This window comes from Abrus precatorius, unplaced genomic scaffold (assembly GCF_003935025.1).
Source record: "Abrus precatorius isolate BTA unplaced genomic scaffold, Abrus_2018 Scaffold3, whole genome shotgun sequence".
In the NCBI taxonomy this organism is placed as follows: Eukaryota; Viridiplantae; Streptophyta; class Magnoliopsida; order Fabales; family Fabaceae; genus Abrus; species Abrus precatorius.
The window spans coordinates 31,088,926-31,104,469 of NW_020874373.1; the positions used below are offsets into that span (position 1 = coordinate 31,088,926).

Below are 15,544 nucleotides of genomic sequence, written 5' to 3' on the forward strand. Positions count from 1 at the left end.
TCCCAATTTTGTGAAGCAAACGGTGTCGTTTTGAATACGTCTGCTTCGAAATTCACAAGCCAAGCCAATACAATTTTATTTTATTTGTTTTTATTTTTATTTTTGGTGAAATTGAGGGAAAGAAAACTTCTGGCCTTAAACAATTCTAATGGAGTATTAATATTTAACTCAGACTCAAGTTTTTAATTTAATCATATTCTGTTTAATTTAAAATTGGGTAGAATTAGTTTTAGTAGAATTCATTTTAGTGAAATTAATGTGTTTAGGTATAATTTTTCACCCACCCATTCTACCAAATTTACAAATGAAAGGCTTATTATATTTTTGTTGGTAACTTCTTGGAGATTCTAGACTTATTATAACTATCATCATTTTATTTTTGTTTATATACTCCAATGTACTTTGACTGTAAGTGATAGTGATTATTTTTTGCTTTTTTTTGTTTGTAAATTTCATGATAAAGATCTCAAGAAATAAATAAGAAGAATATTTATTTGTACTTTTAGTTTTCGAAGTTTCAGTAAATGAAAAAGAACATATTCTTGTAGTCTTCTAATAACTTACATAATTGAAATTATATCAGAACATTGATGAGACGTTTTAGTTTGTGAAGTCTATTTTATATTACGAGTTAGGCTTTTCTATTGTCATCAATAAAATTGAAAAAAATTATTTTTGTACAAATAGAACACAATTAATAAAAAAATTAAAATGTCTTAAAATAATAATTATAAAATAATGCTTTTATCATTTAAATTATTTGATGTTATCTTGAAACTATTAACCAGTTGATTTATGATACAATGCTTACACAATTTATTCAATGTAAAATCATTCATATCTTGTGTTGAAAAAAAAAACTCTCCATTTAAATCACATATAATATTAATTTACAAAAATTAAACGAATATAATTAATAAATTATTTATAATTAATCAATCAGGACGTAAGCAATATTAACTTTAAATTGATCTCATTTCTTCATTTTTTCAATTTAAAATTTAGTTTTTTCTCAATGTTTTTTTATGATAAAGGGTTAAAACAGACGTTTTAATATATTATTTGTTATTAATTAAAATTTATTAAAATAATCATTATTTTTTATAATTTTTAATATAATTTAATTAATAATAAAAATTGCATTGTACAATTATTTTCTTTTTCTTCCTTCCCAACTGAACATAGAGTAATAGGAAATCCAGCAACAACCACCTTTTCATTTGAACGTTTGGTGTTCTTCCTGTTTTCTCCACTTCACTTGAACCTTCTACAATAAACCCTACCATTTTGCAGGTCTCATTCACATACCCATTAAACCATTTCGGCGCATTTTCTGTGACTACGAGGTAAAGGTTTCACCTTTGTCTTAGATTTCGTTAATATTTTCCGTTTCGTTCAATTCCTAAGGCAAATTCTCAAAAGGGTCTAAAAGCAAATGTGCACCCACTTTTTATTTCTTTTCCTTTTCATTTTTCTATTTGGTAAATGAAAGAAAACGTGATGCCCTGGTGGAATTTGTGTTCCTGATAATGTTGGTTGTAAATGATTTATGGTGGTGTTGTTTGTTTCATTTCTTTCATGATTTTTTCTCCGCTGCCGAATAGATTGTTGTTTTGGTCTTTTTTTGGAGCTGAATAGTAAGGGAAAGTCACAATACTTGTTTGAATTTTTCATTTTTGTAGAGATATAAATGCATTTGAAAATGGTGCAGAGTGTTTTGGAGGGTTTTCAGTATGTATAAATCAGTTAATTTCATATGAACATTTGATCTCAATTTTTTATCTGTCTGAGTTCTCTAATTTTACACTGAAAGATTAGTAGATTAATGACCTGTTTGTGAGGAGCCAGCGAGCCACCAATCAATTCCTGTGAAATTGAAAATTATCTCCTACCTTTCAGTTCAACACGTCTTGTAACTCATGCTTTATATGTTTTTAGCCATTGATTATTTGAATGCCATTCTTATAATGCGGAAACAAGAGTGCTGTGAGGGGTGTTTGCAGTAGTTGCATTGAAGAGTTTATATTTATTTTGGATCTAATATTATTATTCGTGTACTTTTTCATCTTGACCAGATTGTGGTTGAAGAGATGTTGATTGGTCACGCAGATCACATAGCAGAGTTGAGATCATCAAAGGAGCAGGTACTTGCAGACCCTGTATCTGAATTAGGCAATGATGAAGAGGAAGATTGTTCAGAACAGATACTGTATTCAGCATCCTTTGAAGAGCTTGCAAGCAGTAGTGTTAAATATGATATGGTCATATGGCTTGCTATATCATTACTGCTTGTTTTGGCTTGGGGGATTGGCCTCATTATGTTGCTCTACCTTCCCATCAGGAGATACGTGCTTCAAAAGGATTTGTCTTCTCGCAAATTATATGTTACACACACTGAAGTAGTTTACAAGGTATATATGATTTGTTCTTAATGATCACGACACTGTGTATGAGTTTTGATATGGGAAGTGATCTTTTCTTCCCTTTCTCCCTTGGTTAAGGTGTCAAGGCCTTCATTTATACCATTTTGGGGGACCGTAACAATTGAGAGGCGTGTACCCCTTTCTCTGGTGATTGATATTATTATTGAACAAGGTACTGATGCAGGCATACCAGATTGTCTTCTTGCTCTTTATTTTACTATGCTTTGTTGAAGATTATAATTACATTGACCTGGTTTTGTTTGCTGAGACATGATTGTATATTTGTATATATATGTATAATCCTCATCCCTTGTTACTGCTTAGAGTTATGAGATGTTAAGCACATGGTTTATATTTTATAGTCTAATTGGAATGAATGATATTAATGGTTTTCTTTACTCTATAAATTTTTTACCTAACTACAATAAGCTACATGATTAGGTTTATTTTTTTGGTTGCTGTAGAGTAACTGTCTAATACATCAATTGTTCCTAATGAATTTTGAGTTTTATATCATTCAAAACAAAAGAATGAAAGGGCTGAAGGGGTTTTAATGGCTAAAAATAACTAGCTTTGATTAAATAAACAAAAACATTCAAAAGCACATTTTAGCTCGTGATTAAAACCTTACCTATATGATGTTTGTTATGTCTCATACTTTTCCTTGACTAGATTTCCTCATTTCTTTTGCCAGGTTGCCTGCAGTCTATATATGGTATCCATACTTTTCGAATTGAAAGTATTGCACGTGGAAAAGCTGCCCCTGTAGATGAAATACAAGTTCAAGGAGTTTCTGACCCTGATCTTTTGAGAAAGGTGAAGCAAAATTTATTTCTTAATATGATTCTGTATATTTTTGGATACACAGATTTTAATATTCAACTTCGATTGTTACATTTATATTGTAGAGGTTCTTTTAACGTTATACTGCTAAGTACTAACAAAGTGGATGTCATCATCATAAAATGCTGTGTTGGCTTACAGATGATCATAACAGAGGCTTCAAAGATTGCATTAGATGTAAGTGAAAGTGGGAAGCCTGTTGCTCCAAGCATAGATGTGGAAAACATGGCTCGTATGCGAGCAACAACTGAGGGATCAATTGTTTCAAGATCACAATCAAAAAGTTCGAAGGTAATGATAGACCTCCTGCCATGCATCCTAACCTAACAAAGAGTCACCAGATCCATACAAATTTTTATGCAAGTGTTTCAATTATTAGAGTTTTGTAGGTTGAGTTGAAGGTGCACGGCAAGTTTCGAGAGAATCTGTATAAAGCAATACAATTTAGGAATTCTAACACAAGAGGCTTTTTTACCTTGCAATACTTGTCCTACTTTGATTTTTTGGTGATGAGCAGCGTTCCTGGCTTTGTTGAGCTTCTGAATTTTAGATTCTTAGCTGTGGTCTATTCTCATTTTGGCAACGAGAATTTAAATAGTGCCTCAAAGAAAACAGTTGCTTTATTGTGGAAGTTACTGAGAGCAAATTGGAATTGTTGACTATTCAATTGGGTAAATTTGTTTGGCTGGGTAGGGAGTATATATCATTATGGCCCGTGAAAACTGATCCAGTGACAATTTTAGATTGATCTTTCCATTTGCTATGCAATTGTAGGATAAGTCTTCTCAATTTGGTTCTTGAAAGGCGCAAAAAGCAGTCACTTATCTATGGACATGTACATTTAAAGATTGCAATCCATATGCACCTACCAAAAAGGAAAATACAGAGTTAACATTTTCAAAATATTGGAGAACCGTAATATATTCATGCTATTATTTGTTTAATTGTTCTAATCATCCTATAAAATCTTGGTATGACTTTGGATGTGTTAGATTTGAAATTTGTTGATAAATACTAGCTTTGATAGAAACAAAATTTTGTAACAGTTTTTTTCTGACATAAGAATGCTAACTTAAATCATTCTGATATTTTTCTGTTCAAAGTCAAGCTACCATTATGTTGGCAATAGTATCAGATGCACTGCTTTACTTTCACTCATAAACCTCTCTTTTACACTCATCTGCAGATGGCTGGCTCACCACATACTTCTTCCCTAGAGCGCCGAGTAGCTGGAGGATTTCTGCTTAATAAACTTGAAGAAGTCAATAGATCAGTGAAGGTTTGTATCTTCTCTTAGAGCATGGATTCTATTGAATAACTTTCAGTTTTTTTTCTCTCAAATATACTGGAAAGTTGGAAACACAATCTCTTAGTTTCTTTATGTTCTAGGGAACCAGACCTTTAACTGTTTCTTTGGAAAATTTTCTGTATTTGTTGATCATATACTGGCTCTAAATTCATATCACGATCTAATTGAATAAGTTTCTTTTATTCCTTTCCCTCATAATTCACACCACTGGCTGGAATGATTGTTTGTTGACAGTTACACAACAGAACTGCAGGCTAGGAACTTCAACATTCAATTCTGTTTTTTGATTATTTGCATTCATCTTTAGTTAACATTTTTTCGTTTCTGTATTTATGAGCAGAGACTAGAGTCGCTTATTGAGAAGTCACATGCTTCTCCTGGCAGTAGCTGAAGGTACCAATCTTCATCAGCACTACAAGAATTGAATTGAAAGGAGCTTCCAAATTAGTAGGACCTTATATATAACTGTGGAAATAGTAAATAATGATTTAGTTATCTTAGTGCAATTGAGTCACCGTTTTGATTGACTCTATAGAATCCTGGCTGAGGATTGTAGATGTTTAGAATCTCAAGTTGTGAGTGCATAATTGTTTTTTGGTGTCTTCCATCTTTTGTGATCATTTTAATTGTATATAGTCCAATTGGTGTACTCCGATACCAAAAGCCTCTATTCTTTCTTCGTATAGTCAAACCACCTTAACTGAGATTCTATCATTTTTTTTTTCAACAAAACTTAGAAAAATAAAAGTTTAATTACCCTTTTAGTACCCATCTCTTAGTTTATATTTAATTTTAATTACTCACATTTAGTCTTAATATCTTTTTAATTGTTCAAATTAAGTTTTTTAACCTCAAAATTTCATTCAAGTATTATAGAAATATGATAAAAAATGATATATTTAGAGTTGGCAAAATGGGTCTGTTCAACCTAGTTGGTTGAAACTTGTCTGATAAAATGTATAGTTTGAATTTTACACAGAGTTTGAATTAAATCTAATTTTTTTTAAGCATAATTTAATCAAGTTTGATGTGTGCTAAGCTACAAAAACCAACCTTAATCATTTAGAACACTATTTTACAAGTTCAAATTAGATTTGAGCCTTTTCTCCTGATACATGCAATGGGTTAACTCAAATGAATCAAATAGTTTATTTTGTCAGTTATAGATATATTGTTGAGTTGTATCTATTTATATATATATATATTAAAAAGCTGTTGTTATATTTCACCCCAAAAAAAAGGGCTTTTGTTATACACTATGTATGTTAGACAATCTAAAAATAGTGCTAGTAAATTTATGTGTAGTTGCATAACATGATACTCTCTCTAGTCTTTTTTATAAAAAATAAAAAATTAAATCATTAGGACCAAAGAAAATAATTAAGTATATTATATTTTTTATAAATATAAATTTTATTTTAAAAATACTCATGATATTAAATGGTATAATTAGTAATTTATATATTTAATGATACTAATAAAAGAAAGGTATAAAAGAAATTTATTTATTATAATAAAGATTAAGAGAATATTTTATTTTATTTTTTATAAAAAAAATTAGAGAGACTATTTTGTTTCTTATAAAAAGGACCGAGGAGTATAATGTTAATAATTGTGATTTAAAATATAAGAGTAATAAATGATGTAATATTAATTTCATTTATACAAAAATTTGATAAAATTAAACTTTAGAATTATGATTTCAATTTTACAAAGACTTTCAAAAAATCATAATTATATGATTTAATTTTAATTCTGCAAATAATTTTATGTGCCAAACACACTAACTAGTATTTGTTTTACTTTAAAAAGAAAATATACAATGAATTGTGCATTTTTAATATAATAAGTATTTTTTAGTTTCAATAAAAAAAATTCTATTTTTACTTTTTATTACTTGCATGAGAGAAAATCTGGTTATAATTTAAAAAAATGGTAACATTAATCTTTGGAAATTGATTTAAGTATTTAAAGGTGCTATTAAAAAATATTTATTATATAAATATATAAAAAAAATACTTCTTTTCTTAATCAACAATTATTATTTTTTACACTTTAAATTAATCTTAAAAATTGACATTAGCAAAACCAATATGATATTAGGAGTTTTACAATATAATTATGCCATTGGTTGTGAAAATTCATAGGAACGGTTAATTTTTCCAACTCCATCAACTTTTTTTAAGATGTACACTGTATACTCTTTTCTCTCTCTCTCTCTCTCTCTCTAAATATACCTTGTCCTCGTCACAGTCTACATGTACTGCTAAAATCAATTACAACCACCAATTACATGTCGTATACGTATGAATATTAATTTGTGGTTAGAATTAAACGATGAACCCACAAAGTCATCGATTTTTTCTTTACAAAAAAGATAGATAAGGCTATATATATTATATATCCAAAACGCATTTATGTATAAATCATTCAGAATCACAATTAAGAATGGGTGCTTTTGCTACACTTCATGGCCTAAATGACACTCTCTTTCGATCTCAATTCCTAGGCCAACATCACCACCTCACTCCTCACTTCTCTCTCAAACGACCACCTTGGACACAACATCATAGAAAACCAACTTTTGAAGTCCTAAAACCATGTGCCAAGTTCAACATATTGGAAATGATGGGAGGGAGAGGACTATGCAATGGAGAAAAGGGTCTTCAACAAGAGCTGGAAAGGCAAATAGTTGTTGATGACAAGCCTCAGCAGTCATCATCAAGTAGTAGTAATGATCAAGATAGCGATGGAAGTGTTGGTGTTCCAGAAGATGCTTTTGAGAAAGAAATGATGGGTCTAACTGGGGGGTTTCCTGGGGGTGAAAAAGGCTTGATAAAGTTCATAGAGAAAAACCCACCTCCAAAACCACAAAATGTTCTCACCCATTCACTTTGAATAAATTTTATTTTAGGTGTAGATCTTCCATTCTGATATCTGACAATTCAAAATGAATGAGGTTTGTTATCTCCTCCCTTTTATTATCCTTTTTTTTTCTGATGAGACTCAGACTTTTGTATTGAGAGTTTAATCAATGTTAAACTGTTTTCTTTTCAATTCATCATAAATCAGCATGTAGCTTATTAATTAACAATTTAATGCGGATTTTAATCAGTTATCCATGAAATAAATAATCACATTTTAGGTGAAGTAATGATATTTTGTCTATACAAAATTAGTATACTTTTTAATATAATGTCTTGATTTTATTAGTCTTTTGAAGATAAGATAAAGGTTATTTATCCTATCATATAACTTATTTAATGGTTGTTGCTCACGTCTCTCATTTTCCAAGTTCAAAGCTCAAAATCAGTAAAATAATTATCTTCTGATTTATTGGGTGAAGTTATTAGTAGATTCTCAATTCTTCTTAAACGGCCTTTCAATTTGGTCAAAAGATTAGCAATATTGTTAAAATATCCTTCAAAGGATTGTGTTTTCGTCGTATAACATCAAATTGGTCTTATTGTTAGTACTTATTCTTTTGGATTTTTTATTGTGCAATTAATTTCGATGTAAAAGAAAGTATTATTCAAGAAAAAAAATTAACGTAATGATTCTCCACGACTATTTCAATCATATTCTCATTTCATTGGTGCCATTTAGAATCAATGCAGCATCACTTAAAAATGGGATTGAAACTCAAATTTTCAGAGAATGTTTGATTACTGTTTAAAAATAGTTTTCTATTTTTAAAAATAAATTTTAGTATAAATTTGTATTAAATTTATTTTTAAAAATAGAAAACTGTTTTCAAAACAGAAATAAACGTATCCTTAATCTCCAAATTATAAGAAAAATATCTCTCTGATTTTTAAAAGTAGAATGAGACAAACATGGAGGTCAATTTTGATGAATCATAGCCACAGAAAACGAATGAGCCTTCTTCAGAAAACGACTTGATTAAAGGCAACCACAAAACAAAATTACATCAACCCACTGTTAAAGATTTTATGAACTTGAAGAGAATGGTGCCATTTAGAATCAATACAATTGAGTTTAAACATACATAAATAAAAAGTTTGCATTAAAAAATACATATTTATTATATTAAGTTATAAAAGTACAATAAATATTTTTTAATAAAATTTATTATTTTTAATTTTCTATCATCAACTAACTTTAAATTTTTTCTTATCTACATGGCCTTTCTTTTGTTTTGAGTAAGTGTGTCATGACACTCCCCAAAGTTGTCTGTGTCCACATTATGTTGTTCACAGGTTTCTTCTCACTATTTTGTAGGATTGTCCAAGATGAGGCTTATCCACTTATTCAGTGGCTTTGGGAAAATCAAGCTTCTGCTCAAGCTGGATATTGAACTGCATTGATTGTATTTACAACTTTTTTTAATATTGATGTCTATTTTTGAGCTCTTGTGAATGTGATTAGATTATTGGTTCATGAACTTCAAAGCTCATCCAAAGAAAACAATTTGTAAAACATTTACAAACTGGCCTGAAATTCTTTAGTTGACAAAAAATAACTAAATGGAAAGAGTGGAAAAAACTGAAAGAAAAAGTATATTTCAATATTAATAAATGTATTATTTTTTTTTCCAAATTTTTGTTATTTAACTAATAAAATTAAAATGATTAAGACTGAGTCTTATTCTATAACTATTTTCAATAATAGTTTCTAATAAAACTTAACAAATATATTAAGTCATAAAAAATTTTATTACACAAAACGACTGTTATATATATTATTTGTATTAAAAAAATAACACATAAAATTATCTATATTCACTAATAAAAATCTAAAGCATGTAGCAATTTGTATACACGTTGTTTTTGTTATAAAATAGAGTAAAAATTATTTATTATATGAATTTAAATAAATGCCTTCACTTTTAGTTATTCAAGGTTAATATTAATATTTTTTTAATATAAAATAAACAGCTTAAGCGATGTGAAAAATAAAAATTCCAGTGATCCTTATCCTATGAATCGAATGGTGGAGCAAGAGCGCGAGCAGCATAAGCCATTAGGGGATTCTCGCACTCGATCTCAGCTCAGGCTACCACTCCAACGAAACCAACCTTAGTGATTGCTCCTCTCTCTCTCTCTCTCCACTCACTCACTCGCACACCAAAATCTAGGGTTTCTGTTGAGACAATTTCATCTTCGAAGTAAAAATGGGAGGAGGAGGAGGCGCCGATCACGGCCACGGCGATTTCAGGAACAAGGTATGGAGTATGTCCGGTGGCCCTTATTGTCGTCCCAAGCATTGGAAGCGTAACACCGCCATTGCCATGGTTGGTGTCGTCCTCCTCTGCATCCCCATCGCCATGAAATCCGCTGAACTCGAGGTCTCTCATTTTATATTTTATTAATTTCCTCGATGTGATTTATATTTTTTGTGAATTTTAGATACTTGTTTTTTTTTTCGTATTATTTAACATGTTTTCGTTATTTGGAAATTAGGGATCCGGTTTTATTTTGTTATTATTTGACTAAATTAAGAATGAATGTTGAGGATGCTCTTGGCATTTTAAGGTCTTTACGTGATTTGAAAAGAGGATTTGTCGCTATTGATGATTGTAATGGGTTTGTGAACTGAAGGGTAAGTGAGGTTTCAACTGATGGCTGGGCACTACAAGGGATTCGAATTTTTTTCTCCGTTCTTTTTTGTTTTTATATTCATTTCTTAGTTCTTTTTGTCTGCTTGTTTCTGTGTGTTTGTAATTTTTATTTTTCCTATTTCATTCTCTCCGCTTTTCTGGTTGCCCTGCATCGCCAAATCTGTGTAGAACATTTAGTCGTTATGTACAAACTTAAAAAGTAGAGCTAGGTTTTAATTTATGCCTATCTGTTTATCTATGAGTTGAATGTGATTCCTGAAATTATGAGGCAGAAATGGACTCTTTAAGACTTAAGTAACTCTGGATGGAGGTTAAAGCAGGGTTGAATGGAGTGAATGCGTTTTATTTTAGCTTATGACAAGGAATAACTACGTTTTCATTTAATTTTTGTTGTTTTTATCTTGATCAAGCTTCTGTTTTCCTCACTCCTCCAGTGGGCTTTTCCTTCTGTAGTGGGATTGATTTTCTGTCCTGTCATTATAGTTTTAGCTCATGTGAGCTTTCTGTCAAAAATTTCTGTTCTAAAACATTGAACTTTGTTAGGGAGCTTAATTCTTCTTTTAGGTTTTTGTGCCATCTTATGAACTTGGCTTTCTTTTCCAGATAGATAGTGTAAATCCCTATGATAAATAGTGGGTTCTATTGAATTCAAACTTTTAAATAGTATAATCTGTTTTCTCAAATGTTATTTTTTGCTTTTATTGGTTATGTTGTGTGATTCTCCATTTGAGAGCAAATGTGGTCATTAATTTAAGTTTGAAAATGGTGACAGATGGGTTTGTTCACCTTTTTTTCTTGATGGTGACTAATGAGGATTGAGTTTAGTTTCCTCTTCTAGGAAGACTAACAATCTTTGAATGAAGGAGCACTCTCATTTTAACCAATATAGTTGCCAAGGTAGGACATGATTTTTTCCCTTTACCAAAAGATTAGCTCAAAGACAAAAGAGCATTATGTCATAGTAAATGTTAGTCAATGTTACCTATCTTGTATTATTCTTCCCTTCTTCTTTTTCCAAAATGAGAAGATAAATTAGGTTCTTATTCCTGTATGATATATGAAGCTGCAGAGTGTAAATCAATTCCAAGTGGTATAGGTTGAAACAACTGGAGTGGAGTAAGGCCACGTCATGAGCATGGATTGTGTGTATCGGTGTTGTGCTAAATCATTGCACTCTTCCGAAAGAGTTCCCGGCAAAATAAATTTGGGGAAGATGGGCAGTTGTGTTTCATCTTTGCTGTTGAAATAACAACAATCATCTCTCCTACATCTCTTTATTTTTGAAAAGGAAACACTTTGTTCAGTAATCTTTTGCTTTTGGTACTTCTATTGCTATATTTTAATATTTTTAAAAAGACGTTGGTATGTTCTTTTCCAGGTTGTGCTAAGTTGCTGAGCGGCAAATGGTAACAATATGTAAAGTATAATGTCAAACTTAGAAGCAAAAACTATTTATATTTGTTGCTAAACTTAATACTTATTGTTGAGATTGTAGGTTTTAGGTAAGGTGGGAGAAAAAAGAGGGAATCTAGACTAAGAATAATAAGATATTTTAAATTGATATTATGTTTTAGGATATAATGCAAAATATGAGATGCTATTTCCTATTTACTGCTATAGAAGTAGTGGACTCCGGCACCTAATTGTTGGAAATGCATGTTCGTGGTGATTTTATGTTTTATGAGTGATCTGACCAAAAAGTGTTCATAAGTAGTAATGGGATCGCAAAGACTTAAGGAGCATGTAGAATTGTTGGATTCTATAATCTCAATCATGATTTTGACTACCATAATTCTAACAATTCTCTTCAAGCTAAAGCATATTATGCTTTTAAGTTTGTTGCAAATGAACACTTGTGAAAGAGTTGCAAAATTATAATTTGGGCTGCACAAAGCACCATTGAAAATGCAGCATAGGGATGCTGAAGATGGTAGACAATGGGTATTGCTAGAAGGATAATGCTAAAGCCCCATATCAATTACAGATATGCTCAAATAAGAGCATATAAATGTTGAAACAATCCTTACCTTACAAGCTAACTTTTGTGGTTAAGTTAGGCTTAAAGCCCAAATTCAACATATAACACTGAGATTTCTGCAAGGATCATCAAGCTAATGATCTGGTTGGCATATTGCACAACAAAGGAAGAAAAGATCTTCCAAGAACGATACTCAATCAAACTTTCCTGGGAAGCAATTATGTACAGCAAGAACTTAAATTTATCCATTTTAATCTAGAACAGCATTTGGAAAGCTTCATATGACAGAAAAATTAAGGGGACCTGAGAAACTTGGACATAAAATACGGGAATCATAAATGGCATTGGTGTGTTGCCATATTTAAAAATGCAGGAAATAAAGTTAGTTGCTTAATTTTTTCAAAAGATCTCTAAAAAATGGTAAAAATAAGTAATTATTTCTTCAAAGTTCAAAATAACCAGAGTAAACATGAAGTTTATATATATGAATTGTCAGTGAAGATGATAAGGTTCACATTTTTTTCGAAGTTGGCTGTGTATATATTTTTCTCTACACGTCATTCATTGCCTCTTGGACATTATATACTTCAAATTATGAGGGATATAAATCATGCATAATAGCTGCTTACAATGCAGCATTTTTTTTTAAGATCTGCTCTGGATTCTAGAATTTCATGGATATAAAATAGAATACGGGTTTGCTTTTGAAGCGCCTGATAAAATTTCCAATGGTTTACTTTGAAGTGCATGAATAGATGGGTGAGTTGAATTTCCATTTTAAAAGGGGTGGAAGACTCTGGTTCTTCAACCTTTTCAAGTTGCTTTTTCCTTCTTTATAAATGCCTGAATGCATGCTATAATTATTATTTTTACTATGTTTTGTTTTTCGTTTAAGTTTTGTTATGTTGCTAGTAGTAATCTGACAATGACTTGGACTGATTGACTAAGAAGATTTGCTTTTTAATCTTTCAGCAACGGCCCCATCACCCTGTTCGCCCAATCCCTTCCCAACTCTGGTGCAAGAACTTTGGAACTAAAGACTATGAAGATTACAAATAATCCTGGATCATCAATTGCATCATTCGTGCTGGTTTTCACATCTTGTCAAACAAAATTTCTTTGTTAAATGCAGAGAATATGGGCATCTTCAGAGTTGCTGCTGTCAGTGTTATGTAAGACTTGGATCTAGGATCATACAGTGGATAGCCTTTTTGTTTTGGCTACATTTATTAGACATGCATTTTAAAACTAATGAAATTAAATAAGTGTGCTTATGTCTGGATACTTTATTTGAGAGCTTGTTCAAAGTGGGATTACTGGTTACAATAATGGTAAGTGATGTTATTTTTATCAATCTTGTCCACCTTTCCACTTTTCTTCTATTTTTTCGCAATTGAGTTTCTCATAAATATTATATACATGTGACTTCCCCATTTGAATGTTGAATGAAAAAACTAGAGTTTTATGTTTAGATGAATGTAAGTTTATATTAGACTTAAATATGTTTAGTTCCTATAAATATTATTTTGTTTAGTTTTAATCATTCAAAAAGAAATTTCATTTAGTTTTAATTTTGTACATTTTTAAAACTTTTAAAAAATCATTTTTATCATTGATTAATGGGGATATATAATGTGTTTAGACATGTTACGTTGACAATCATTGAGGTCTCATATAATGTAGTATAATAACATGTATATTATGTCGTTGCTAAATAGTGAGTGACTAGGATTATTTTAGAACATCAAAATATTTGCATGGATCAAAAACATATATTACCTTTTAAATTATCTTAACCATGCACTGTCGAAAGTTTTAAAATACAATGGTTCATCCAAACATTAATATCATAAATTTATGTCTCGATGCATTACAAAATTTATTTATTTTTTGATGTTACTATTTGGGGATTATCAGATTTGGAAAGTAATGAACCAGAGGAAAAAGAGATATCAGAGAAGTGTTCAATTTTGTTAATTTAGATGGCCAAAAATGAGGATAGAGAGAACCATTTATAAGGTGTGGCCTGTAAAAAGTTGTCTTCGTATTCATCAAGATATTTACATTGAAAGCAGAAAAATTATAAAATTACATACCTAACATTGACACTTTTTTTTTTATTATTTCACTATAGGATAAGTTTGTATCCATACACAATTTTTTATTATTTATTTATTTATAATTCATTCAAATGTGTAAAGAGAAACTTTTTTCCCCTATTTTTATTTTTTATATAATATATTTTTTTCGTCTGTATTTCTCCGGTCACCCAAGGACCATTCAAAAGGCATGTTAGTATAAATGGTTAAAAAAAGAAAAGAAAGAAATTAGGCATGCGAAGTAGAACATAGTGGCTGGATTGAATCATACCCTCCCATTGCATTAATCCTCTCATATTCATGGCATCAAATTCTTTGATTTTAAATATGAGTATTTTATCAGTGTAACTTTTTAACATATAGGCGCACCTTCACAGAAAATAAACACACACTTTTCGGGTATATATAATATATTATGATAAACCTTCAGATACACAAGTAAAAAGGCACTTCCATATAATGGACATGCTAACAATCAATTTGAGATATCCATATTCTATTCGAGACATGTTAACAATCAATTTGGCAAAAGTCAAAAGTTAACAATGGGACTAAAGTGTTATCTAGTGGACATGTTCAAGAACTTGCGATCAGGGTAAATTTTAGTAAGCATCGTTCCAATGACCCAAACAAAAAGAAGTAAGCATCATTCCTGATTGTATATTTTTTCACATTTTCTAGTATGAAATGGGTGTAAAATAAGTAAATAATTGTAAAAATGAGATAAATAACGTGGGAGAAAAGAAGATAAAAAATTTGTAAAAATAATAGAAGAAAAAGTGAACATAAAGTTATTTTTACGTCAATTTGAAATGTTTATGTCTCTTTAAATAAAAGAGATAAAGAAGGAGAAAGAGAAAAATAAAATTTAACGATAAATGGAATATAAAATAATCATTTTTATCTTTATATTTATTTTCTTTTCATCCATTCTTTTTTTTTTTCTTCTTATATCTCTCTTCCTTCATCTATTTAACACCTAAAAGATGAGTACCAACATATATAAATATAAATAATTAAAATAAAAAATGAACGTAAGAGTTCTGAAATATAGATTTTGTTAGTTAAGGCATATGTATTTTTATTTAATGGTGGTAATGGCCAATGGGAAACTGATCGAAGGAGGCTAATGTTCTAAAATAATGGAACGAACAGATTTGGTTCCAAACATAACATACAATTTCCATCCATTGCTCCAATGGAATCAAGTTCTTTGATTTCACCCAAAATCCTCTACTTGTAAGCCTTTTAGTCATTTTATGAATTTCTACCTATTATGAGATGATAAAATGGATATTGAGTGAATTTTGA

General features: G+C 30.2%; 3 protein-coding genes and 1 non-coding gene across 4 annotated transcripts; all 4 read left to right on the forward strand.

Annotated features, from left to right (window-relative positions):
- The first annotated feature begins 1,202 nt into the window (after positions 1–1,202).
- On the forward strand, positions 1,203–5,183 carry LOC113863621. The gene is made up of 7 exons (XM_027497265.1): positions 1,203–1,346; positions 2,076–2,411; positions 2,502–2,595; positions 3,118–3,239; positions 3,408–3,557; positions 4,453–4,545; positions 4,916–5,183. Exons 2-7 carry the CDS (start codon positions 2,091–2,093, stop codon positions 4,964–4,966), a joined length of 831 nt encoding a protein of 276 aa, XP_027353066.1. The 5' UTR covers positions 1,203–1,346; positions 2,076–2,090; the 3' UTR covers positions 4,967–5,183.
- A 1,821-nt stretch (positions 5,184–7,004) lies between these two features.
- On the forward strand, positions 7,005–7,473 carry LOC113863419 (NAD(P)H-quinone oxidoreductase subunit S, chloroplastic-like). Its single transcript, XM_027496989.1, has one exon. It carries the CDS (start codon positions 7,024–7,026, stop codon positions 7,471–7,473), a length of 450 nt encoding a protein of 149 aa, XP_027352790.1. The 5' UTR covers positions 7,005–7,023.
- Positions 7,474–9,586: 2,113 nt separating this feature from the next.
- On the forward strand, positions 9,587–13,479 carry LOC113862759. The gene is made up of 2 exons (XM_027495935.1): positions 9,587–9,883; positions 13,107–13,479. The coding sequence occupies exons 1-2, from the start codon at positions 9,710–9,712 to the stop codon at positions 13,191–13,193; spliced, it is 261 nt and encodes an 86-aa protein (XP_027351736.1). The 5' UTR covers positions 9,587–9,709; the 3' UTR covers positions 13,194–13,479.
- LOC113864103 lies at positions 11,287–11,428 on the forward strand. Its single transcript, XR_003504707.1, has one exon. It is a non-coding gene; the product is annotated as a small nucleolar RNA snoR135 (small nucleolar RNA).
- Positions 13,480–15,544: the final 2,065 nt, after the last annotated feature.